This window comes from Schistocerca piceifrons, chromosome 1 (assembly GCF_021461385.2).
Source record: "Schistocerca piceifrons isolate TAMUIC-IGC-003096 chromosome 1, iqSchPice1.1, whole genome shotgun sequence".
Lineage (NCBI taxonomy): Eukaryota > Metazoa > Arthropoda > Insecta > Orthoptera > Acrididae > Schistocerca > Schistocerca piceifrons.
The window spans coordinates 317,195,600-317,222,749 of NC_060138.1; the positions used below are offsets into that span (position 1 = coordinate 317,195,600).

Below are 27,150 nucleotides of genomic sequence, written 5' to 3' on the forward strand. Positions count from 1 at the left end.
CATGGGACCATCAGGATTCGACAGTCGACTATTGGAAACGTGTCGTCTATTCGCAAAAATCATGTTTCTTGTTACACCAGATCGATGATTGTCTCCACAACGTCATCATCGAGACGAACGGTGGCTCCAAGGACGCAGGCTGGTGGGAGCAGTATTATGCTATGAGAAACTTTCTCCTGCGCTTGCAGGCGACCTGTAGTAGTAATCTATAACGTCATTTCGCCTGCGGACCACCTGCACCCCTTCATGCTTGATGTCTTCCCTGAAGGCGAAGCCATCTTTAGCAGTAAAACTGTCCACGTCTAAAAGCCATAATCGTGTTACAGTGATTTGAACAGTTTGATAGCGAAATCACGTTGATGTCTTGGCGACCAAACTCGCCTGATGTGAAACCGATGGAACCCTTATGCGTCGCTATCGGGCGCTGTCACCACGAACAGAAACCGCCGACCCCTTATTTACGGATTGGTTGGTTGGTCTGGAGGAGGGGACAAAACAGTGAGGTCATCGGTCCCATAAGATTATGAAAGGATGGAGAAGGAAGCCGGCAGTGCCCTTTCAAAGGAACCATCCCGGCATTTGCCTGAAGCTATTTAGGGAAATCACGGAAAATCTAAATCAGGATGGCATGACGCCGGTTTTAACCGTAGTCCTCCCGAATGAGAGTCCAGTGAGTTAACCACTACGCCACCTCGCTCGGTTTATTTACGAGAATTACATAACTTGTGCGTGGACAGGTATTTCCACATGCCTCCAAAACCCTACCAACAAATTGTTAAATCGATACTACGGTGAAACGGTGCTGCTTTGAGTTCCAAAGATGGACCAAGAAGCATTTGGTCATAATGTTTTGGGTCGGCAGCGTAAGCGTATAAGTCCACATAGGACGCCGCGGTTCACATTGTTAACCATATGGCAATATGCTCTTTGAGTTCATCACTGATGACGTTATGACCACCAAGGAAGATTTCCATGTGCAAAAAGAAATGGAAGTCGCTAGAAGCAAGGTCAGGACTATATAGGGGTGATCAAACAAACGCCAGCCAAAGTCGGATAATAATTGTTCTTTCTTGTTCTCATTGTGAGACTGTACATTGTAATGGATCAAAATTGTAACGTTAGTGAGCTTTCTCCAACGTTTATTCTGTATCGAGCGACACTATTACCGCTACCCAGCAAACATTTTCATTCCTTTTCTTCATCTGGTGGTACGAAATGACCCTGTTGAATGCGGTGTATATCACGAAAGGATGTGCACATATCTTCTCGAAGTGACAAGATTTGTTCCTCTTTAGTCTTTCCTACTGATGCTGTGTATCCCATTCCACCGATTACCGTTTCTATTTAGCAGTTTCATAAGCGACTCAACTCTCGGCCCTCGTCACTGTTTTACTTACAAAATCATCACGACCTTTGTCGCAACTTCTCAAAAAGTCAAGTGTCTGTCCAGATGATGTTTCTTGTGTTTCTCTGTAAGAGTTTTTAAGCACCCAACGAGCAACCAGTATTCGAAAATTTAGTTTCTTACAAAAATTTCCTGATGAACTGATCTTGATACTTGCGAAAAGTTCGTAGAAAGATTCGATACGGTGAAGTTAAGGTTTTCTTTACAAGCTCTTCAAACGCACGAACCGGTTGTTCATTAACTAGACATGGATGCCTACTTCGTTCGTCATTATACGTCCTTCGTTAAACCGTCGGACTCATCTCCTAGCCATCGAATCACTCATCGTCTCTTCTCCGTAGAACTCGTACATCTGTCGACGAGTGACGACTGGTGTATTGTTCTTCTCATTCACTAATTACAGATCTGTCAGTGTGCTCCCTGCCGCCATTGGATAAGCAGCTGCCAGCAGAAAGTCGTATACTCCTAGATCACTTATTTGTTACGTAGTTTAGTTCTTAATTTCTTTGCGTGTTTTTGGTACTTGCATTGTTTAATTCATAAATTTCGGGCGTATTATAGTATTTGAGAGTTGTAGCATCGCGTTTTAGTACCTGAATAGTGTAAAATCGCGTAGTCTCCTTCCGCCGCCGAGCAGTGTCTCAGCAGTGCGCAAGTAGCAGCATTACTGCATTTACTAGGCAATCCTGTATTTTAATAACCGTTTAAATTTTGTGTCGATTTGTTTGTGCTCTCTGTAGATTAGTTCCGACGTTCTTTGCACAACAGTTTTTAGCATGGATAGTGACTGCAACTGCTGTGTTCGGATGCAGGCTGAGTTGGCATCCCTTCGCTCCCAGCTTCAGGCAGTGTTGGTTTCGGTCACACAGCTTGAGGCTGTTGCCAATGGGCATCACTGTGGGGGTCCGGATGGGGGTTTGTCGGGGACGGCCAGCTCGTCCCACGCATCCCCCTGTCGGACTACGACAGTGGCTGCCCGGGATACTGCCCACATTGAGGCTGATCCCTCACCTGTGGTAGAGTGGGAGGTCGTCTCGAGGTGTGGCAGGGGGCGAAAGACATTCCGTAGGGCTGAACGGAAGGCCTCTCTAGTTTGTCTGACGAACCGGTTTCAGGCTCTGTCTCAGGCTGATACTGGTCTTCAGCCGGACATGGCTGCTTATCCTGTTCCAAAGGTTGCCCCTAAGTCTGCAAGATCCGGGCGGTCGCAGAGGGTGGGATTACTGGTAGTTGGGAGTTCCAACGTCAGGCGCGTATGGGGCCCCTTATGGATATGGCAGCAAGAGAGGGGAAGAAAACCAATGTGCACTCCGTGTGCATACCGGGGGGAGTCATTCCAGATGTGGAAAGGGTCCTTCCGGATGCCATGAAGGGTACAGGGTGCTCCCATCTGCAGGTGGTCGCTCATATCGGCACCAATGATGTGTGTCGCTATGGATCGGAGGAAATCCTCTCTGCCTTCCGGCGGCTATCTGATTTGGTGAAGACTGCCAGTCTCGCTAGCGGGATGAAAGCAGAGCTCACCATCTGCAGCATCGTCGACAGGACTGACTGCGGACCTTTGGTACAGAGCCGAGTGGAGGTTCTGAATCAGAGGCTGAGACGGTTCTGCGACTGTGTGGGCTGCAGATTCCTCGACTTGCGCCATAGGGTGGTGGGGTTTCGGGTTCCGCTGGATAGGTCAGGAGTCCACTACACGCAGCAAGCGGCTACACTGCTAGCAGGGGTTGTGTGGCGTGGACTGGCCGGATTTTTAGGTTAGATGGCCTCGGGCAAGTACAGAAAGGGCAACAGCCTCAAAGGATGCGGGGCAAAGTCAGGACATGCGGGGACCAAGTAGCAATCGGTATTGTAATTGTAAACTGTCGAAGCTGCATTGGTAAAGTACCGGAACTTCAAACGCTGACAGAAAGCACCGAAGCTGAAATCGTTATAGGTACAGAAAGCTGGCTGAAACCAGAGATAAATTCTGCCGAAATTTTTACAAAGGCACAGACGGTGTTTAGAAAGGATAAATTGCATGCAACCGGTGGTGGCGTGTTTGTCGCTGTTAGTAGTAGTTTATCCTGAAGTGAAGTAGAAGTGGATAGTTCCTGTGAATTATTATGGGTGGAGGTTACACTCGACAACCGAGCTAGGTTAATAATTGGCTCCTTTTACCGACCTCCTGACTCAGCAGCATTAATGGCAGAACAACTGAGAGAAAATTTGGAGTATATTTCACATAAATTTTCTCAGCATGTTATAGTCATAGGTGGAGATTTCAATTTACCAGATATAGACTGGGACACTCAGATGTTTAGGACGGGTGGTAGGGACAGAGCATCGAGTGACATTATACTGAGTGCACTATCCGAAAATTACCTCGAGCAATTAAACAGAGAACCGACTCGTGGAGATAACATCTTGGACCTACTGATAACAAACAGACCCGAACGTTTCGACTCTGTAAGTGCAGAACAGGGAATCAGTGATCATAAATAAGGCCATTGCAGCATCCCTCAATATGGAAGTTAATAGGAATATAAAAAAAAGGGAGGAAGGTTTATCTGTTTAGCAAGAGTAATAGAAGGCAGATTTCAGACTACCTAACAGATCAAAACGAAAATTTCTGTTCCGACACTGACAATGTTGAGTGTTTATGGAAAAAGTTTAAGGCAATCGTAAAATGCGTTTTAGACAGGTACGTGCCGAGTAAAACTGTGAGGGACGGGAAAAACCCACCGCGGTTCAACAACAAAGTTAGGAAACTACTGCGAAAGCAAAGAGAGCTTCACTCCAAGTTTAATCGCAGCCAAAACCTCTCAGACAAACAGAAGCTAAACGATGTCAAAGTTAGCGTAAGGAGGGCTATGCGTGAAGCGTTCACTGAATTCGAAAGTAAAATCCTATGTACCGACTTGGCAGAAAATTCTTGGAAGTTCTGGTCTTACGTTAAATCAGTAAGTGGCTCGAAACAGCATATCCAGACACTCCGGGATGATGAAGGCATTGAAACAGAGGATGATACGCGTAAAGCTGAAATACTAAACACCTTTTTCCAAAGCTGTTTCACAGAGGAAGACCGCACTGCAGTTCCATCTCTAAATCCTCGCACAAACGAAAAAATGGCTGACATCGAAATAAGTGTCCAAGGGATAGAAAAGCAACTGGAATCACTCAACAGAGGAAAGTCCACTGGACCTGACGGGATACCAATTCGATTCTACACAGAGTACGCGAAAGAACTTGCCCCCCTTTTAACAGCCATGTACCGCAAGTCTCTAGAGGAACGGAAGGTTCCAAATGATTGGAAAAGAGCACAGGTAGTCCCAGTTTTCAAGAAGGGTCTTCGACCAGATGCGCAAAACTATAGACCTATATCTCTGACGTCGATCTGTTGTAGAATTTTAGATCATGTTTTTTGCTTGCGTATCATGTCGTTTTTGGAAACCCAGAATCTACCCTGTAGGAATCAACACGGATTCCGGAAACAGCGATCGTGTGAGACCCAACTCGCTTTATTTGTTCATGAGACCCAGAAAATATTAGATACAGGCTCCCAGGTAGATGCTATTTTCCTTGACTTCCGGAAGGCGTTCGATACAGTTACGCACTGTCGCCTGGTAAACAAAGTAAGAGCCTGCGGAATATCAGACCAGCTGTGTGGCTGGATTGAAGAGTTTTTAGCAAACAGAACACAGCATGTTGTTATCAATGGAGAGACATCTCCAGACGTTAAAGTAACCTCTGGCGTGCACAGGGGAGTGTTGTGGGACCATTGCTTTTCACAATATATATAAATGACCTAGTAGATAGTGTCGGAAGTTCCATGCGGCTTTTCGCGGGTGATGCTGTAGTATAGAGAGAAGTTGCAGCATTAGAAAATTGTAGCGAAATGCAGAAAGATCTGCAGCGGATAGGCACTTGATGCAGGGAGTGGCAACTGACCCTTAACATAGACAAATGTAATGTATTGCGAATACATAGAAAGAGGGATCCTTTATTGTATGGTTATATGATAGCACTGGTAGCAGTTACTTCTGTAAAATATCTGGGAGTATGCGTGCGGAACGATTTGAAGTGGAATGATCATATAAAATCAATTGTTGGTAAGGCGGGTGCCAGGTTGAGATTCATTGGGAGAGTCCTAAGAAAATGTAGTCCATCAACAAAGGAGGTGGCTTACAAAACACTCGTTCGACCTGTACTTGAGTATTGCTCATCAGTGTGGGATCCGTACCAGATCGTGTTGACGGAAGAGATAGAGAAGATCCAAAGAAGAGCGGCGCGTTTCGTCACAGGGTTATTTCGTAAGCGTGATAGCGTTACGGAGATGTTAGGCAACTCAAGTGGCAGACTCGCCAGGTTCCGAGAGGGTGCGTTTCTGGATGAGGTATCGATTATATTGCTTCCCCCTACTTATACCTCCCGAGGAGATCACGAATGGAAACTTAGAGAGATTCGAGCGCGCACGGAGGCTTTCAGACAGTCGTTCTTCCCGCGAACCATACGCGACTGGAACAGAAAAGGGAGGCAATGACAGTGGCACGTAAAGTGCCCTCCACCACGCACCGTTGGGTGGCTTGCGGAGTATAAATGTGGATGTAGATGTAGATCTAATGAATTGATGGGATTTTCGGTCAGTTTCATCATTCTAAAAAAGCACTATACTGCGTAAACAACACACAGAGATCTCAAAATGGTACCGGCCCCTCCCTCTTGAGTGAAAGCAACTACTCAGCATGTACCTACCTGCGAATGTAGCGCTGAGACGGAAAAAAATATAAACAAAACGTACTTTCTGGATTTGCCTCATATTTTGAGAATTCTGTTTTCACAGAATTCACTCAAATTCTTTCACTGTTCGAAGTTTCGATACCTCTGCTGGGATCTTCCTCGGGATTCCGTTGGTGTTCCTGTGCGGCAGGTGTACAGTAGTTGAGCAGTGAAGAAATCTGAAGAGGAATATGACTCAGCCTAACAACTATGAAGATTCTATCCCCAACACCACTACCGTTGTCTTTTAGACCTTCATTGAGGTTTCTTACCTCATCTTTTTATTCAGCCTTCTTTATATTGCACCGTTAATGCAGTTGAATCTTTCTATCCTTTTCGGGATGTCTTTTGCGTTTGTTGAGAAGATGGTATTTACCAAATAGTTGAATTCGTTCAGTCTATTTTCGGGTCGTTTGCTATGACTTTTTGGGACTCGTTCTTGACTTTTAAAAGTCATGACTGGTTTTTGGTACGTGATTCTAAAGTTGTAGCTGTTGGTTGTTGTATTTAGTTTGTAAATTGCGTTTTGAAGGGAGTCCTTACTGTCAGCTATAACATGTCGCTCATCAGCAAGGACGTTTTTCATTAGGTAATTTATTGTTTAATGTTACAGGTGTAAAACCCTGTTTCTTTAAGCCGTTGCCTCAACATATCTTCACTGTATAAGTAGATATTAACAATTATCGGGTACAAACTCCATACTTGTTTTTATTTTAACATTCTCTTTTCCAGACAATGGCGATTTCACAGTCTTCGAAGATTATTCGGGTAACCATTGCTAATGGGTGTGACACGCCTCTTCTGTCTGTTGTTTCAAATAACATTTTCTTATCTACATTGTCAAAGGCTTTTACAGTACTTAGTCAATAAACAGCAGATGTGTTCCTTTATTAAATTGTTTGTCTGAGCAGCATCTACCGTTTCTGAAGCCAGTTTAATCCAACAAGAAATTGTTTTCTAAGGACTGCGAGTCCTTTTGTAAATACCTTCTAATATATTGTACATCGAGTTTGATATAAAGGTATGTCCCTAAATTTCTAATAGTGTTTCCTATCTCCTTTTTATATATAGGTACACGGTGCCAATTATTGAACTTCATGAAATGAAATCGACATAACTTCTGAACGATTTGCGTTAGGAGATCATACTGCTTAGTTGAACGCGAGACGTGATAGGAATTAGTAAGCGCTTGCGTGGTTTGGCTTAACGACAAAGCCCGCTTTCATTTGGAGAGGTTCGTCAGTAAGCAAAATTGCCTCATTTGGGAGGCTGAGAACCCGCATTTCGCGATCGAGAAGTCTCTTCACTGTGTGTTGTGCAATGTTCAGCAAAGGAACAATCGGTGTGGTATTCTTTGATGGCAGGGTGACTAGCGAACGGTAAGTGAAAGTTTAGGAAGATCATTTCATCCCCATTACCCAAAGTGATCCTGATTTCGACAAGATGTGTTTCATGCAAGACAGAGCTCAACCCCATCGAAGCAGGAGAGTGTTAAATGTCCTGGAAGACACTTTGGTGACCGCATTCTGCCTCTGAGGTACCCAGAGGCCGCCGGCATGGGCCTCGATTGGCTGCAATATTTTCCGGATCTTAACACATGCGAGCCCTTTTTGAGGGGCTGCATTAAAATCAAGGTGTACAGCAATAACGCCAAAATCATTTCTGAGCTGAAAACAGCAATTTCGGAGGTCATCAACAGAATCGATGTTCCGACACTTCAACGGGTCACGCAGAATTTCGTAATTCGTCTGCGCCACATCATCGCCAATATCGAACAGGACATAACCTAGATCCGAACAACTGCATTGACATCTACATGTTCAACAAAGTGTGTGCACGCCGTAGTTTGTAACTAATTTACGTTTATCTCTTCATGTAGTTCAATAATTGTCACCCTGTGTTACCACGATTGATTTACGCTTCCTCTGAACTATTTTTCTTTTCTCTTCTTGTTTGAACTAATTGGATTACTGGATTACTTCATGTGGGTAGTTAAATTTCTTAACTCTTCCAGTCTTTCCGTAGTCATTCAGCACCCACCCTGGCCGGCGATGTTATCTAGTTCGTATACGCTCTTCCCATAAGAGATTTGTAAGCCTACTCTCTCTTCTCTCTCTTTCCCTCTCTCTCTCTCTCTCTTTCTCTCTCTCTCTCTCTCTCTCTCTCTCTCTCTCTCTGCTTTTTTTAAAAAATTGTCTATCTTCTTGTATTGTCAACTGATGCTGTTGGATAAATTATCAAGTCATCCCCAAAGCCAGCCAGACTACATACGACTACTTGAGTTTCGGTTCTAACAGCACCTGACCTTCGTTATTCTCCATTGATCTCCTGTTAAACACAATTCAAAGTGAGCTGAGAAAGTAGATCTTCTTGTCTGAGTCCAGCTTTATTTCAAAGGACTCTTAAATCTATTTCTTGAATTTTACCTTTTCTGTGTTTTTCCCATCCACGATTATTTAAAACATAGAATTTCATGTACAAAAAAGAATCAAACGTCTGAATACTTTATAAATAAGTTAATGTGTTAAGTATTTGACACTAAAAAGGAAAATATTTCTGATTGAACACACTGTAGTTTTTCCCGATGTTTGTGATGTTGTATTTCCTGCCCTATCTGTCGTACAATGATATAATTTTGGAGGTACATTCAGTGGTATATTTGGATACAGGCTGCTAAATCTGTTGCGGATAGATTGTATTAAAGAAGTAGTAGATTAGAACGTTATGCCTGTTGCTGATGTTCTGTTGCATGAACTGCGGAATTGTAGTAAACGATAAACTTTCTTCACTTAATTATCTTTTTATGGGAGGGGGGCGGGAGGAGGAGGGAGGAGTGGAGGCTGTAAGCGAGACAAATTTTGGAAGGTTTGAAGTAATGTGTAAAGTTTGTTACGAGTCGCTAAGTCCTGTCATTCTTAAATAGTTGATGAGTACAGTCCGGATAATTTGCGTGTCGTGAGTTGCGCCGCTTCAGTGTACAAATGTGCTTTCTAATTTCAGTACCTGTCTCACTGTGTTAAAAGTTTAACGTAAAAGTATTCCTCTTAATGAGCGCATTGTAGAATTTTAAGTGTTTAAATTTGGTCAGTAACAATATGCAAATCTAGAACCCAAATTCTTGTCGCTCCTGGAAGCCGTCAGATAGGTGACGTACAACTCAGCTGAGGTTAGGGTTTAGCTGTTTAGTAGTAAAGATCGTCCTCTGCGAACTCTCACAGGAATATCAGTAACGATTCTCGTTCAGCTTAATCATGAGTTTTCTGAAGTCGGCAACAACAACGAAGTAGTGAGCCCTGAAAGTTGTCTTGCATCTGATGTTCTTCAGACTGAAAATTTATTTTAACCTAGCGAGTAAAATATTAATTAATCATTTCTAAAATGTGAAATACAGTTCTCTGTGTGCTTCAGAGCGCAGACAGAAACGGAAATCGGAAAATATTATTCGTTACTACGTTTTATTATTGTAATTAAGTTAGAAAACGGTACAATAAATATCGGGTTTCGCGAGATGCGACGACCGCATTTTTTTATTTTTTTTATTTTTTTCGTTTGAAAGAGAAAGCTATGAGCAAAAGGATGTCTATGCTGGTGGCAGCTGACCGTTAGAATCAGATATGTTGTGACAATCCAGCAGATCCGTGTAGAACTCTCAGACTTCCCTATAAAAGTGGGCCCAATATATGGCAATAATAGAAAATAACCACGATAGTTTATTGTTTTCTCTCTGGGACTCACTCTTAAAATAGCACCAAACAGGATCTCGCATTATCACTGCTTCTGGTTGTTGAGAAGCGCCTAATGCCTACGGCCTGCGGTCAGTGTACCAAAAACGCTTTCTTGGCGAAAGTCGTACACCGAAACCTCACGCAGCGAGGCGTAGTAACATACTCTGACACAAATGTATACTGTGACACTGTGGCTATTACGGTTAGTCAGGCTTAAGTTACCTTCGTGGTATACGCGATCCGAAGGAGAACAGCCCACCTGCAGGGCGCTAAGAGCTGTTGCGGGTTGAGCTGCCAGAATGTATTAACAAATGTAGTTTCTTGTTAACCAGTAAAACGGAATGAACACTTTTTCAGCGCAAAAGGTTTCTTTTTATAAGTAAATGTAAATCTTTGTAGCACAAAACATTACAACATATTAGCGAGTTAAATTTTTACTGTCTACAGTTATATGATTGTGATATGGCTTTTCGTGTTCACCTAACTTTCATGTCGATTTTAAGATCCGGCCACGCGCAATAGCCGCGCGGTCCTGAGCGCCTTGACACGGTTCGCGCTGCTCACCCCGTTCGAGGTTCGCGTCCTCCCTTGGGCATGCGCGTGTGTGTTGTCCTTAGCGTAAGTTAGTATAAGTTAGATTAAGTAGTGAGTAAGCCTAGGGACGATGACCTCAGCAGTTTGGTCCCATAGTAACTTACCACAAATTTCCAAATAAAGTCCAGAAGCAGGCTCGAAGAGACTACCTGGAGTTATTATATTGGAAAAGTCTACGCAGTCACATACCAACTGACTGATTGTTTCATGCTTGCAAGTAGGACAGCTTATGATTCTTCTGAGCCTAGACGGAACGTAATTTCATTCTTTTGGTTCCACCCGTTTTAAAGAAACAAGTGGGTGGGTTTTTGTGAATTACCTCTGCTTGACGCAGTTCGTAATATCCCTCCAAACTGTGACATCAAGAGCCGTGGCACTAGGCAATAATGCGAGTCACATGGCTCTTGCCAGAAATATTCTTCAATGGGACTCTCTGATCGCACGCCGCAACGCAGAAGTGGGATCCACAGCTGAAAGGTGTTAGTCCGAGTCTCCTGCCCCCACCACGTGGCATCACATAGAAGCTCCCAGATATTTTTGGGCAACAGAACGACAGACACCAACTCTAGGATAAATGAACTTTTGCACACCTCTGTCCATGGTTATATCTACATATGTGATAGCGAAGGTATGAGGTCTTTCATAGGTTGTTGATAAGTCCTCAGATATCATGTGTAATAATCTTTGCCGGCCGAAGTGGCCGTGCGGTTCTAGTCGCTGCAGTCTGGAACCGCGAGACCGCTACGGTCGCAGGTTCGAATCCTGCCTCTGGTATGGATGTGTGTGATGTCCTTAGGTTAGTTAGGTTTAAGTAGTTCTAAGTTCTAGGGGACTAATGACTTCAGAAGTTGAGTCCTATAGTGCTCAGAGCCATTTGAATCATTTGTAATAATCTTTGTGGGACTCCTAGGCCACTTCAGTTGATTAAGCCTTCTGTAAACCTATTTATTCTATAGTCTAGCACGTCTACTCAGTTCACGCATTGCGGTCGGCATCGATGTGATCAACCAGGTCCGCAGCTCGTGGTCGTGCGTTAGCGTTCTCGCTTTCCGCGTCCGCGTTCCCGGCTTCGATTCCCGGCGAGGTCAGGGATTTTCTCTACCTCGTGATGACTGGGTGTTGTGTGATGTCCTTAGGTTGGTTAGGTTTAAGTAGTTCTAAGTTGTAGGGGATTGATGACCATAGCTGCTAAGTCCCATAGTGCTCAGAGCCATTTGAACCATTTGATCAACCAGCTTGGTCTAATACTACGATGCTGCCCCTCTGAAGCGTACAATGCTGCATTCATCACACTCAAAACTTACTGCCACAACGGTCGCATTCGAATACACAGGATGAAATTGCTAAATTTTGCCAGCACTGGTATCAAATTGACGCTGGGATTGTAGGCGTCTTTCATAAAGAAGATTCGACAAACGTCATGAGGGTGGTCGGTAGAATTCGGAAACTCTGTGAAATCCCTACCTCGCTCATCCCTTTCCTTTGAGTGCTTTGCGTATCGCCCAAGTTGCACGGCAAACCCTGATTTTGCGAGCTTATAACTCATATAGTGGAGACACATTAAGTAAAAAGCAGGAATACTTGTGTACCTGAGAACAATAACAACATACGAAGACGACTTATAAAAAGCCAGTGTGTCGTGGGGTATGATAGATCAGCAGACTTGCTGGCCTTCTTATAATATGAACTCTAAAAGTCAAATTTGATAAAATTCCAGCAGTTGCTTCAGTATTTGCCGAGCGATGTCAAACAACAGTGTAGACCTCGCGAAGTCATAACTAGGTATGAATTCACACGCAGCCACAGTAGATAAGCAGCTATAGTCGATAAGGTCGCCTTCCCTCATACAGATCGATATTAACGAAATGTCAAAACACTGCGGGCTTAACGCCTGATCAAATTTGCAGGAGTGGCTCACGGAGCAGAAGTGCAGCTGGAGTTCATGAGAGAAAACAGTACTGCTGATCTGGACCCAGACTCTGAAGACGGTCGCGTCAGAGACAGATGGGTTAACATGCTGACGGATTTCGCGAAGTACGGGTAAGTTCGTAATACTGATATATTACTTATTTTTCTAGTATTCTAGTTGATCACACAGAGTTTTCGAGTCATTTGCGGCTACGGGGGCCCGATAACCGTCGTTCGTCACCAAGCTACGTACATTAAGCGACTGTAACTAGAAATTAAGCGGTGTACAGTTAGCAACAGCTTTATTCCGATTATAACAGTATCAACTGTTACATACATGCCACAGTTGGCTTTGATTTACTTTCATAGTTATACAGAAGAGACACATAAACAACCAATATCGCTATTAAGCTGCCCTGTCGTATGAGCCATCACCTCCATATATATTTAAGTTTAGAATAATTGATCGTGCCCTAGAGTACAGCTACAAGTACAAGAATTTTTTTTTTAAAATAATAACACGATGTCATTTGAATAGTGATAAAAAAATAAAGCTTATGCAAGAGCCCAACAAACAAGGGAAAACCATTCGGTATTTATGTCTCAACTTTAAACAAGGATTGTGAACTATAAGGTCCGATTCACATTATATCAAAGAGTAACACAAAACATCTAAGCTGATTCTGTAAACTCCGAAAATGTCCTTTAACGGCCATTGTTCATTAAAATTGTATTGACCTAAAAATCTCTGCCTCTTGATGAGCACTAATGAGTGCAGTTTATTCGTCTCCCGAACTGGGCGGTATTGAAAGAAATAGCATTCCCGTCAGACGTACATTACCACCTGGAAATTCTCTTGCGAGAGCTAAGTTCCAAGGGACCATGCTAGTGCAATGTGACTCTCAGAATAGCAATTGTGTGGATCATCTGAGCTCGACGGGCGGTTTCATTCAAATGCTAACAAGAATTCCAAACCACATGGTATGCGTATTACTCGGTAAAGAGCGAAAAAAATTTATGTTGCTATTTGTAACAATCTAAAATTAAATTTTCGCTCTGCACTGGAGTGTGCGATGAAACGAAACTTCCTGGTAGGTTAAAACTATGTGCCGGGCCGCGACAGGAACTCGCGACCTTTGCCTTTCGCGGGCGAGTGTTCTATCAACAGAGCTACCCAAGCACTACACAGAACCCATCCTCACAGCTTTACTTCCGCAGTACCTCGTTTCCTACCTTCCAAACTTCACAGAAGCTTTCCTGCGAACCGGCGACTCTCGGTCCGACACACAATTTTAATCTGCCAGGAAGTTTCTTACTTGTAAGCAAATTGTCAAAAGCTATAACTGATAAACAGTGTGAAGTAGATAATTATTGACTGGACTGACGCGTAGGGATGAACAAACTTTGCGTATTCTCTGCACAATATAATTTAAAGTGAGTTAAACTGCGCTCTAAAATTCCTATGTTGAAATGGGTTTTGGATCACACGGATAGAGATTAAGTGTAATATTAAACAACAACCCACATTTAGCACACGAAATAGGCAACCTGATAATCTGATAAATTAGAGTCCATCTGAAATTAAACTAAAACATAATTCGCACTACAGTGTACGTTCTCATTTTATTACATCAGAGCAGGCCTGTCAAAGTCTTCCCATCTTGTGCACTAGCCAAAACGCCTTAACTCTTTGAATATGACGAGGTCCATGTCTGTTAGCTGGCCCAACTGAGCGGACGCCTACCAACAACAAAAGAATAATATAGAATGTCCTATGTGCTCGCGGTAGCGTGACTGTGAAATTAGCCAAAACTGCCACCTCGCATATGAAGTTTGAAAGTGATAAATCGGAGATAGTTACACTTCATCAGATCTGTATTGCTTCATTGATTACTCTATTCCAGAAACTGTTGGTCCGTTTAGTAATAGAAGTATCGTCGAACGCAATTCGGTGTCCGTTTTACAGTGCATGCTCCGCTGCAGTTGATTTTACGAAATAGCGTTAGATAGTGTAGATAGTCTGACCGACGGGCACACGGTATAGCCCAGATGTTCAGAGTCCTACATCGTCTTTCACGGGCTTCGTTAGTTGGCGCATCTTTGCTGGATGCCTGAAGACTGTGTCTAATCTATGTTTCTTCAAGAGTTGGCTAATCTTCCCTGCTGCTAAGCCGCAAAACGATAAAGTCGCAATATTCGTGTCTTCTTCGGAGACCGCCTGCTTTCGCGGTTAGAGGAAACTGCTAGCGAAATTTGTGTGTTGTAGTAACCGACTCCCTTGAAAACTTTACGTAAATAGCTTAGTTCCATCGGCAGGTTTTCGGCATCTGAAGCGGTTTCAGATCGATGCACCAAGATTCCAAGAACAGACCGTTTCTGTGCTGGGTGGTAATAGTTGCAGGCGCTTGGGTACCGAATCGTATGGGTAAGCTTATGGTAAACCATGACACCTTTAGATGGAATCAACTGTGACACAAGCCCGACCGACAGTGGATATACGTACTGGTATTGAAACTATGAATAGTGTATTGATAATGGCTAGACACTAGCCAAAATCTGGACAACTGATTACTGTGCTCCATCATTTTGAAAAACACCTATACGGCTTACGGAGGACAACGACCTCTAGAAACGGGAAGAAACCGTCCTTTTCTGTTTACATCATGAACTTCATGTGGCCTTGGATGTTACTGATGTGTTCCAGGAACTATTGCAGTTCCTCATATCCATAAGGCCATATGACGAATGTATCGTCTTCAGACCCCTGACAAAGATCAGGCAACCCTTGAAGCCTGCGAATGGCGATGGAAGCCTCAGAACACGTAGAATACACAAAAAAACTGTGAAAGTGTGGGCAGTTTTATGTGGATCAGACTGTCCGCACTATTGAACAGCGCCTTATAGAGCGTGAAAGATGTTCAAGGCGACGCTGTCCCGAAACATCAGCTGTAGAGGAACGTGCACCGGAAAACGGACGCCGAATTGCATTCGACGATAGTTCTGTTATTAAACAGACCAAAGGCTTCTTAAATAGCTTACCAAATGAAGCAATACAGATCAAATTATCGGACAACACGCTCAGTACTGTCGGTGAATTGCAGCTGAGCACTGCCTGGGATTCTGTGGGATCCTGTGATTCGGAAGATAAAGTGGGAGGCGGGGGGGAGGGGGTTCCACCAAAACACTGCCACATATGGTGCGGGACTGAGCACATGTGACATCACTGGCTGCTGTAGGAGTATATAAGCACGTAAGCGGCATTCACAAGATAGTCAACCAGTGGACAATGGCGGGGTACATCTTTGGGAAAGCTCGTGGTCGGTCAACCTAGTAACACGTCTTGTTTTACTAATACTATCGTATTTTCTCATATTTTTTGAGGTAAGACCTACATACATATTTATTATTCTCATACAGAAATCTTCTTATTACTTTCGTGATACCTTTCGTTGCATTCGTTATTCTTAGCTGCATGTTTTCGTTGAAGCCTATTCACATACTTCTGATGATACTGTTTTACATTATCATTGTTCTTCTTTCAGTGACTTCATGTAATTAATTTTAACGTGCTTTATTTGTATTGATATGAGTAGCTTTTACTTTATTACAGCAACGGAAATAATCTACGGTTTCCGTCTCATCACACTTTTTACACATCTTGCTTAAACGTTGCTCGAAACCAATTTCAACCGCGGCTGAATTGTCTGTTTTCGTATATGTACACAAAAATTCAATAGATATAATATTGCGAAAAAAAAGGCCACTGATATGTACGAAATACAGGCTGTCTATATTGATTCCTTTCATTCGACTCATATTTTTTATATTTTGTAGTATTTTTCATGCAACATATATTTTCACTCATTTTCACTATAATTTTGCTACGAAAATATATGTGCGGGGCTTTGCAGGGTGCATTTGATCTCGTTCATGTTTGTGCAGGATGAGTTTTCAGATTTTGGTCAGTTTCATGAAAATATCTGAACAATTTGTATTTTGTTGTGTTACTCATTTCTTCCTAATCTTTTTGATTTTCCCATTCACCTTCACCCTTCACCCAAATTTGATGTTTTTTTAACATATTAAAAATTGATTTTTTGAGAGCATTTTGGAATTACTTTTAATATATTGAGGTTTTTTGTGATTAACATTTGAAGTTTTCTGTAAAATGAGAAAACTGCCCCACATGGTCCAAAAAGAGGAAAAACATTGTATTCTGCCTTGCCTTCATTCTGGAAATGTCACGTGTAATAGAGAAATATTCCAAGAACAGATAATAATAATAATAATAATAATACCATCCAACCTCCTTCCGGTGACTTGTTCGTGAGCTCCTCCACAAAACACTTAAAACTCAAATCAGCAACCACTTTCTGACAGATATTCCGTCCAACTCACACTGAATAACCACCGACACATGCACAGAAAATACCAATCCATTCCTACACACATTGTTTCTCCTCACACACACACACACACACACACACACACACACACACACACACACACACATACACAAAAAGTGACCCATACATATACACACACTCTTACTCACAAACAGATACAAACATAACAGAAATGAGTACACGTTAGTTTTTAGCATATACTTCATTACGTTGGCAACATGTATGTAAAAGAACCAAACATGACGAGACGTATGGTGAACTCACAGTAGTTACGTCTCTAAATCGCAGTTTTCGACCAAATATCTACAACTAATAAGAGAAGACTAATTGTGCTCCACAGCAATAAAGCAAAAAATGTATAAAGACACAACTGTATTTTGTTAGATCCCACAGAATATGCCTTGAAGTAGAAGGTGCAATGCACCTGGGAGAAATAAAGTACATTGCAACAAGAGAAAGCGGTTTTCATTTACAAAACAAATATTTTCTAAAGAAAATTTAAATTCAACAAAGATCCACTGCATCCAATTTAACATTCTAACGGCTAAGTAACAAAAAGAGAGAGAAGAACTCATAATTACTGACGTGTCCTGGGTTTAGTGAATCTTCTGTTGAAGTAAAATGATTAATGTTGAACCAACTTAGGCCCTTCAGACATTTTTTGTAGAGGTCATAACTTACCTTGGTACTTGTTCCTTCAGAAGGCTAGAGCTCATTGCCTGGAGACCCTTTGTGGATTGAGCTTAATTTTCACAGATCCATATCACCGCTCGCATGCCGATCTTTCCTACCAGCAGTTTTCGGTGACATTTCGTTGTTATTGTTGTGGCCACATAATCCTCACGTTGAAGTTGCAACTAACACTATAAATATGAACAAATAACGTTAACTTGTTTGTTTTGCCGTTCTTCCTCCAACCATCCACTGTACATGAAGTTATGTTGCAATGAACCGTAGCCACGTTGAGTAGGACATGTGCAGCGTGGACAAGTACATAGCTCAGAACAGTAGAGAACAAAGAACTTATACCTCACTATATTAAAAGCGAAAATACTGCAAGCGTATGTGTTTCAGTCTATCACGATTTTACTGATTACGATGGATCTGCGTGTGTTTGCATTTGTTTTTTGGCGATATTGGCTTGTAAACAAGGAAGATTCCGACTGGTTAATAGCAGTGTGTCGAAGGAGCTCTCCCTTGGTTTGTATCTTGCCGTATCAAAAAACAAATGGGCCGGAATGGTTGTACCTCGCAAATGAGAGATGTTACTGAAAGTGCTTTTCAGTGAAAACTGTTCGCTTCAATAAAACATGTCCTTGACTATTACAAATTGCGCTGAATGCCTTAGACCAGTTACTCAATTAGACATTCTCTTTGCACAGGGACCCAATGGCCAACACGTCAGGCGTGTGGCAGCCCTTCACGCGCACATCGAGTTATTACCTGATAGTCAACACGACGGATTCCTTGGGCCAGAACAAGGACGAGCAGCGGATGCAGTTCTGGCGGCAAAACATGCCACTCTGACATCTAAATTTGTACAGTCTGCAACGTGAACACTGGCCATGACGCGTCTACGCAGTGAACCTTACGAATTTTGTTGTACATAACTTCCTTAACACCAGTAAAAATAATAATCTTGTCGTATTACTGTTTTTTCCACAACATAATGGAAAGGGTAGTTGCTACTCACCATATAAAGGCACAACAAAAAGACAGTTGGACAGTTAGCTTTCGGCCAACAAGGTCTTTCTCCAAAATAGGTCCTAGCTGCCAGAGACTGTGGTCAATTGTGTACGAGTTGCATTTGCGTGAGTGTGTGCGTGTGTGTATGTTGTCTATTTTTGATAAAGCACTTGTTGGTCGAAGGCTAACTTTCCGACTGTCTTTTTGTTGTGGTTTTCGGCGACTCAGAATCTCCGCTATATGGTGAATAGCAACTGTCCTTTTTATTATATTGTTACATTCCATCCTCGATTTTCTATTGTTTGTTTTCTTCAGTAGCTATCCATAGATAAAGGTACAGGGCGTAACAAAACGACACCGACAAACTTCCATGGGCTATAGAGGGGTTCTTGTGGAACGAAAGATCATCCACTGACACTAGGGAGTGTCTGAACCATATACGCTAACACCTACCTTAGGCCACTCATTTAACAGAAAACACGGCGTTATTAGCTGACGAATTGTGTGCAGTGTTGTAGTGGTAGATGTGAATGTGTTGAGCGTCATCTAACGAAATGAGTGTTTTCAGGCCAACTGCGAGAAGTCCCGCTAACGATCTGTCAGCGTACAAACTGATGTTCCCCACTGAAGGTGTGGCTTGCAACCTATTACCGTGAGTGTTCGACACTTTGTTGACTGTCGTTGGATGATCTTCCCCAGTATGATTCCCTACCTTCAAGTTTTTCTTCGACGGGCTTTGCCCAAGTCCACGAACTTGGTCGGTATCGGTTTGTTACGCCAACAGAAATAACTATGGCTACTCATGCAGTCTTGGGAAAAGGACATAACATAGGCTGTAGCTGACAGAAACGGTTCTGGCTTATGCGCCTCTGCAAGACTTGTCTTAGAGATAACAGCTATCTTGTTTCTTTAATAACCAATTTTCGATAATTACCTATATTATTGTTGCTTGTCTTGAACATTCAGTAGTTCAAAAATAGCAACATTTAATTAAATTATTATTTGTGGCATTTTCAATATAATTTTTAAGTGTTTCGCATATTGTAAAGGAATTATATAAATTTTTTTATGAATATATAGACACTAGTTCAGCTACCAGAGATTAATGCGTAAAGCATCTGCTGAACAAAAGAAGCTATACGCTCTTCGTATGTTATCTTTAGAATAAGTTACCTATCGCTGTTATCTTGTCCTAGTGTTAAGACGTGTTGTGCCATCTCTTACTGATAAAATTGGGTTAAATAATGAAAGTGATTTTGAAGCAGAGTGATTTCGTCTTTTGTGATACCATAGGCCCCAGTTCCTGAACTTCTGGAAAATTATTACTATTATTTTAATTTTATGCAGAGAATTTGGATTGAGGCGACGATCTTCACGGCGACGCTGCTCAACAATAGAGGTACGTGAATGTGTTCATCTTTTTCATTTCGTGGCCGCTACCGTCAACTTCAATATATTTGCCGCGACACTCAGAACCTACAGTCTTTCTTTTCGATTAATTTCGAAGTCCACTCATTTACATTCTAAGATGACTAAATGCATTTAACGGTAATTCTTTTTATCCAGGCCACGGGGGATGGTTGCACTCAAAATGTACGTGCCTCTATCCCGTTCGTATGTTTTCATACATTTGAGTGTGCGCAAGCGTAACTATATTTAAGACTCATTTCCTACACAGTATTAACGCTTATTTATTTATTTATTTATTTATTTTTGACCACTCAATCGCGAATGAACGTGTCCTTTATTTGATGTAGTCAGTCGACCGTATTCTTTGATAACATTATTTGTAATATTCAGTGGTTTAGTTGCCACAACTGATCTTTGCCTGTGTCGCAACAGCGCATCACGCGAAATATTTATTACGCGACATCCACAATAACTTTTATTTCAAAATTTTGACGACCGTCTGAATAAAGATTTTTCCAACAATAACAATAGCAAAACATAATAGTATAAGAGGACGTGTTACAATATACGTTGATCTGTTCTTGTTGACAGGATCCATAACACGTTTCAGTGGTCATCTTCATTACCACTGCGCATAGCGTACTTAATCAAAAAAAGACGTTAAAACTTCGTCGCTAAACACGTTTTGTTCTTGTCCTGTTCAAACATTAATTACAAGCCGTTTTAATAACGTTAGATAATTAAATTTCAGTGCTGGTGTTTAATTAATAGTCAGAAGCCGTGTATGTTTGATTAAAATTGTAAAAACGGTAACCGTGGCGAATTTTGTTTTCATAAATGAAACTACCAACAAGAACAGGAGATTATCGGACATATATTAAAGTTTCTGGTATAGTCTGCCTGTAGTCTGGCTGTAGGAAGCTAGTTAGTGGGAAAAGCACAAATAAATATCTTCTGGTGCTTCTGATCTCTAACAGTATTAAAGCAAATCAAAGACAAAGAACGTTCTTTATTAAGACAAATAACAATTACACTTTCTTGAGTGATGATTCAAACAGCTACCATTAAAATAACTGTAATACGGGCTTACTTTTCCGTAAGCTGTCGTCTTATTTTATTTGCCCAGAAGTCTCACAGTTAATTACGACGCAACTTCAACAAAATTACCGAAAGGAAATGCACCATCTGAAAATGATTTCTGCAGCGTCTGAGGACTTTACATCTTTTTCAGTATTGTCTGACACTCCTACATGTTGGTGTAACGCAAGAGATTCGTTTCGGCTATAATCAGTCACCAACCTCAAAAATGCTGAACAGCGCCTAAGGGGAGACACTTTCACGACTAGTAATGCTTTACTCGTAAACAAGGCGAACGAAGAAACTTATGACTTTAAAATTCCTCAGAATCTGTGTGACAGAGCATGTCTTAGTTCCATGGTCCATGGATCATTAGCACGATAGATCGTAAAGAGTCATTTTGCATTGACAGCACAATTTAATTGGTAAATATGGATGCATGCTCAACATACTTTATACTTATACTTTTTTTTAATATGCAGATGTGAGTTAGTAATTCCTACTCACCACCTTCTAGACAATAATAGAAATCTTTATACAGAATAGAAGGAGTTCTTAAGGACAAACATTTTCAGTGTGTTTTCGAATTTTACTTTGCTGTCTGTCAAACATTTTATATCACAATGAGCAAATCATTTGGATGTAGAGTTTTGCACCAGTTTTTATGCTGAAGGACAACCTTAATGTGGAGTAAAGAATGAGATTTTTTCTTCTCATGTTGTGATTGTATATCCCAATATTCCTTTTGAGCTGCAGTGGATTATTTACCAATTTTATGACGTACTAAATATACTGCGAAACAGTAGTCAAAATGTTCTCTTTAAATACGTCTATTCCAAGAGGAACATGGGTGCACACCACATATTATTCTAATGGCACATTTTTGAGCAATGAAGACTTTCTTTCTTAAAGATGAGTCATTACAGATGACGTTTCTGAATGAAAATATGTCTGCTTACTTATCTGTTAGTACGAATGTGATTCTAAGTGCGAATGTGGCGAACTATGTTGTTTTGGAAGTTCCAAAACCTGCTTTTCCAACCTTAATTCTCGTAAGTAAAGACACCTAATTTTTTTTTATTTTTCCACCTTACTTATTGTATCCTTACGTAATGTTACTCTTATCATTGGTGTAGCACTTCTAGATGAGCAGAAATCAATACGCCGTCTCTTTTTAAAATAGAGACTGAGACCGCTCGCTGGAAACCAGTGATACTTTTAATGGCATTGTTTACAATGCCTCTTTACCGTATGTATGCCTGGATTGACTACAGTGCTAGTTTCAAGAACAAAAGGAATAATTCTGCTTGTTGAATATTACAAGGTAGGTCGTTCGCATACATGAGATCAATGGCGGATCTAAGACTGAGCCTTAAGATACTCCATAGGTGATTTCACTCCACGTAGAAGAATCTCACCTAATTACAATTACTAAGTTCAACATTTTCCATTCTTTTGGTTATATATGACATTATCCATTGGTTGGCTGTACCATCAGTTCCACAAGACCTCAGTTTACCCGGGGAAATATTGTGATTCTCACTGTCAAATACCTCAGACAGATGACATAACATATCAACCAGAGCTATTTTGTTATTTAATGCTTATAAAAGTTGATGAGTGAAAATATAAATGACATTATCCGTATAACAACACTTCTAAAATCCGAATTCTGATTTACTGAAGATATTGTAGTTGCCCAGGTGGCATTCTATTCTGGATTACGCCACCTTCTCAAAAATTTCGGAAAATAATGTCAGGTATGTAGTTATTGTCAACCTGTAGCCTTTCCTTTGGCGGAAGTCACCTTACCAACTCATGACTCGCACCCACAGTTTCAGTCCTTGCAGTACCTTTCTCCTACTTTCCAAACCTTTGGAGGTATACCACTTCTTCCCTCAAACACCTCGCAAAATAATCATTTTGGAATAATTCGTTCCGTTTCGTGTTATCCGGATACGCACAGGCAGTCGTTAGTCCTGCAAAAGGTCTGCGACTGGAATTCAGGCAAATATCCTACTTCTACGAGTAATCTAAGCACCATCAGCCACATACCGAACTTTTGTTTGCGGAGTGCACACAGAGAAAAAACTCTGTTACTATACTCAAAAACTGTAAAATATGATCATAGCCATAGTGGGACACCAAGTTCTACCAACAATATTAAAATTAATTCAAAAAAATCAACAGTAACGATGTAAGTTACCTTTCATCTTTGTGGTACAACGCATTTCGAGAATATATTTCCATTTTAAAGTGCTTTATGGAATGAGATAGACCTTTTTGTGTTCACTGCTCGGTATTTTAATGCACTTGCCATTAAAATTCTCAGTGCAGTGAGAAAACAGTGTTAATATCAACGAAAAGATAGTTTCCAAATAATTTCTGTCGTATTCTTGAGCTATTTACAAGTCTCGTGTGTAATTCACAACGCAAAAACTGTAACCTGATGAATGAAAGAAAAGAAGGTTAGAACCTATGCTATTTACCAAATACGTGAAAATCATTTTTATGTATAAGTAACACAAAAAAATTGGAATAAATTCCCGGAAACTACGCGCTATATGCTGTGCGTAGAAACGTAACTGATATTTTCATCTTCATTGAGGTAATTTCTTTCATCATTTACTACTCATAAAAAAGAGGATAATATAACGTTTTATTAACACAATTTTTCTATCAGTCATTAGTAACTGCTCCTAGTACTACTGTCACTGACTTCATGTGATTGTATACTTATTTATAAATTTAACTGTAGCGGATAACAAAGAGTAGGCTACAATTAGAAATTATTTTCGTTGTTGATACTTTTATGTGCAGAAAAGTCACAAAGTAGTCAGATTGTATCGAAGCACAGGAAGATACGCAGAGAACAAACACTTGCTGCAGATAGTGGTAAAGAGCGACAGAAACAGGTAACGTAATGCACATACATTGGTGGAAAGACACATTATTGTTCGGTTACACAACTGGCGTTCAATCACTAGAAACAGCAACAATCCATAAATACGACGTAGTATATATACCCACATCTACAGTATTTAGCCTGAAAACCACTGCAAAGTGCTTGGCACAGAGTACACATGTTGTACCAGTTGCAAGCTGGTTACTGTTTCAGAAACTGGACTACTAGAGCAAGCAGTATCTTCAGACCATGATTTAGTGAAGTTATGCCTTGTTGGGAAACTGATGTTCCAGTAACTAGTACTGTAGCGCAATGTAACTTCGAGAAAAGAAAAAGGAAAAATCACAGTAGCACACACTTTCGGGGTAATTAGCAGGCGTAACTTGCATAACTGAACATCACATAGTGTGAAAGTCACTCGTAATATCCAATCAAACCTGTAGAGTACACACGTGATCAACTTGCAGCATAACACAGTGCAATGAGATTGTGACCCTTGATTGTGGTCACATTGCTTTAACATGAAGGTGACTAACTGTTAATAGAAAGTCCCCAAATCATTTGAATAATGATGCGACCCGAAAGATTGAATTTGTATGCATTAATACGAAGTGGTGTGGGGCTCAGTGGCATGCCCTGTGCAAGCTGTTTCGTGGATACTTGACTGCACAAACACACACACACACACACACACACCGTGGAAAAATCCGCCACTGTATCTCCCTATTCTACAACCGGAGTCAATCCTTCCCTCAACATGTCACATTTATACAAGCAGAGATTGGGAAATTTATTAATATGAGAAATCAGTATACGAAGTAAGTAATTTAATTATGTGTGTTAAATGTGACTACTGAATAGGCAAGAGCAAACTTCTTGTAATCAAGATGGTGTCAGGCAGGGAATGCACTACAAATACGTACAAATATTCAGTAAATTCTCATTTCACTAAGGCGTGAAGCTCCTCTTGATGTTCTTCCATGTTTGTGATTTAAAACTGAGGTGTTTTGAAAATCGGCCTTATGCAAAGACAATTAGTTTATTTTTGTATTTACCCAGACATGTTTCAACACCTATGTGTCATTTTCTGTGGGTCAAATTTTTATTTCTGTAAACTACAATATGATATTTATAATAATTTAACTGTTGCAGGCCTAAGAATTGCAGTACGTGTAATTTGCTTTGTATTGTTTAACGCTAACCTTAAACTCACATAGCTAAATGAACTAAATTATTATACACCAGTTTTTGTGCTATTTTTCGTCGTTTTATGACAGCATGTCATCTGCAAATTAGCTACGAAGAAAATTAATGCGTATTTATCAACATCTGTTTCGTGGGTAGGGGCATGTACGTTCTGTAGTTACATTTTTCCATTCTGTTGCTTGTCTGATTGGCGTCTCGATCAATGGTTATTCAGTGCTCTGTTTCCACACAATTTTCGCTCACTAGCTCAATTCATATGCACTTATGCAAAATGTGGCGAAACGTGATGTGAGCAGATGCTCCTGACTCCATTCACCGTGAGAGGTGTTATGTTATTGCCGCTGCTCACTTGTTCATCTTTGGTCTTGTGTTTGTTGTGGCGCTAATTTTGAATGTTTCGTCAGAACTGATGTGCTGTGATTGCTGGGAGAGGACTCAATGTATGTAATTGTGTGTGTGTGTGTGTGTGTGTGTGTGTGTGTGTGGAATAGAGAGAGAGAGAGAGAGAGAGAGACAGAAACAGAGTGGCAAAGAGGGGTGGGGAGGGAACTCCGAAAACAGAAGGTCTTTATTTATTTATTTTAGGCTGTTTCAGTGTTATGTTTTACGTGGGGAGGTGCCTTTGTATAGTTGATTGAGTATTCCTAACTGTGTTTTGTTGCACAGTGTTGAATTTGCATTCAGAACTCTCTTACCTTATATTACTGCTTTTTATATATGGTAGTTCTCCTCTATTGTGAGTTGTTGATAGAGACTGTTGCTTTCCCTGAGAATCTTAAGATCAGTCTCCGTGTTATTAGGGTGGTGATTTTCTTGTATTAGATGATCTGCAAAATAGGTGTATGTAGTATCACTTTTTGGGACTCTCAGTGTTCAGAGTGCCCCTTTTTTAAATTTCTGCATGTTTGGCCTATGTAGATCGACTGGCATGAACTACAGGTTAAATGACATATTCCAGCTATGGCCAATTTTTCTGCTGAGATCTTCTCAGTGCTTAGATTTTGCTGTATTGTGTTACTTGTGTGAAATGATATTTCTAGGCCTTTTTTCTTCAGTATGTTTCCCACCTTGTAGACGATTTTGTTACTGTATGTTATCATGTGTCATGCTGTATTCTTTGTAGAGTGTGAAACGTCCCCTTTGAACAATTATACACGACTGTCCTTAAACTGACACACAATATTTTGTTAGCGCAACGCAATCTGACTTTCAAAATTCCCTACAAAAGAATGGCCCTGACTAATATTAAACTATACCTTTCACAAATCACTTACCTCACAAAAATCTTCGCTGCTCAAGCTACTGCAATACAGCGAGCGCCACTACTGCCAGCTAAATAAAAGATTCAAACTATGGAAGGCACTAACTACTGATAGGGATAGTTAGCAAATGAAAGATATTAATAGAGAACAAACAATGTATTTACCTTAATATCATCATATATAAATATAGCAGTTCATGACAAATTTCAAAACTCCGCCATCTCTCTCCCCACATCCACCACTGCTGGCGGCTCACCTCCAACTGCGCAACGCTACGCGCTGTTCACAGCCAGCTGCCTAACACTACAATGGCGAGTATTACAACAATGCAAACTAGCCACAGACTGCACACAGCACAGCCAGTGATTTTCATACAGAGGTGGCGTTACCAATAAAAAAACCTAAACAGCCTACTTACATAGCCCCCATGCTCCCCACAAAAATTTTTACAAATTGGATTGGGCAGTGGCCAATACAGATTTGAAAAAAATTTTTCATAATTACAATAACAAAGAAATCAAATGCACACACTTATTGATACAATGTTGGTCAAAAGCTAAAAATTTCTCACAGTCCATAAAGACAGTCCAGACTGTTCATCACAGTAAAAATGCAGAATTTTTCTCAAAGTCTGAGCAGTAAAAGAAAATGTGCACAGAAGTAGTGGATTTCCATGCAGTCTTGAAGAAGTAGTGTTGTCCTTCCAACGGAAAGACAGTGCTGACTCTTGACATGCATACAGGTAATGGGCCACAACAGAGCAAACCCACAGCAGAGTCAGTCGAAATTTTGAAGAGTATTGGTAGGT

General features: G+C 41.0%; 1 protein-coding gene across 1 annotated transcript in view; it reads left to right on the plus strand.

Moving 5' to 3' along the window:
* Positions 1 to 18,323, plus strand: part of LOC124715283 (acetylcholinesterase-like) — a 97,253-nt gene extending 78,930 nt beyond the window's left edge. Inside the window, exons 11-12 of the mRNA XM_047243091.1 lie at positions 12,390 to 12,522; positions 18,179 to 18,323. Coding sequence (XP_047099047.1) covers positions 12,390 to 12,522; positions 18,179 to 18,323 — 278 coding nt within the window. The remainder of the gene's footprint in view (positions 1 to 12,389; positions 12,523 to 18,178) is intronic.
* Positions 18,324 to 27,150: the final 8,827 nt, after the last annotated feature.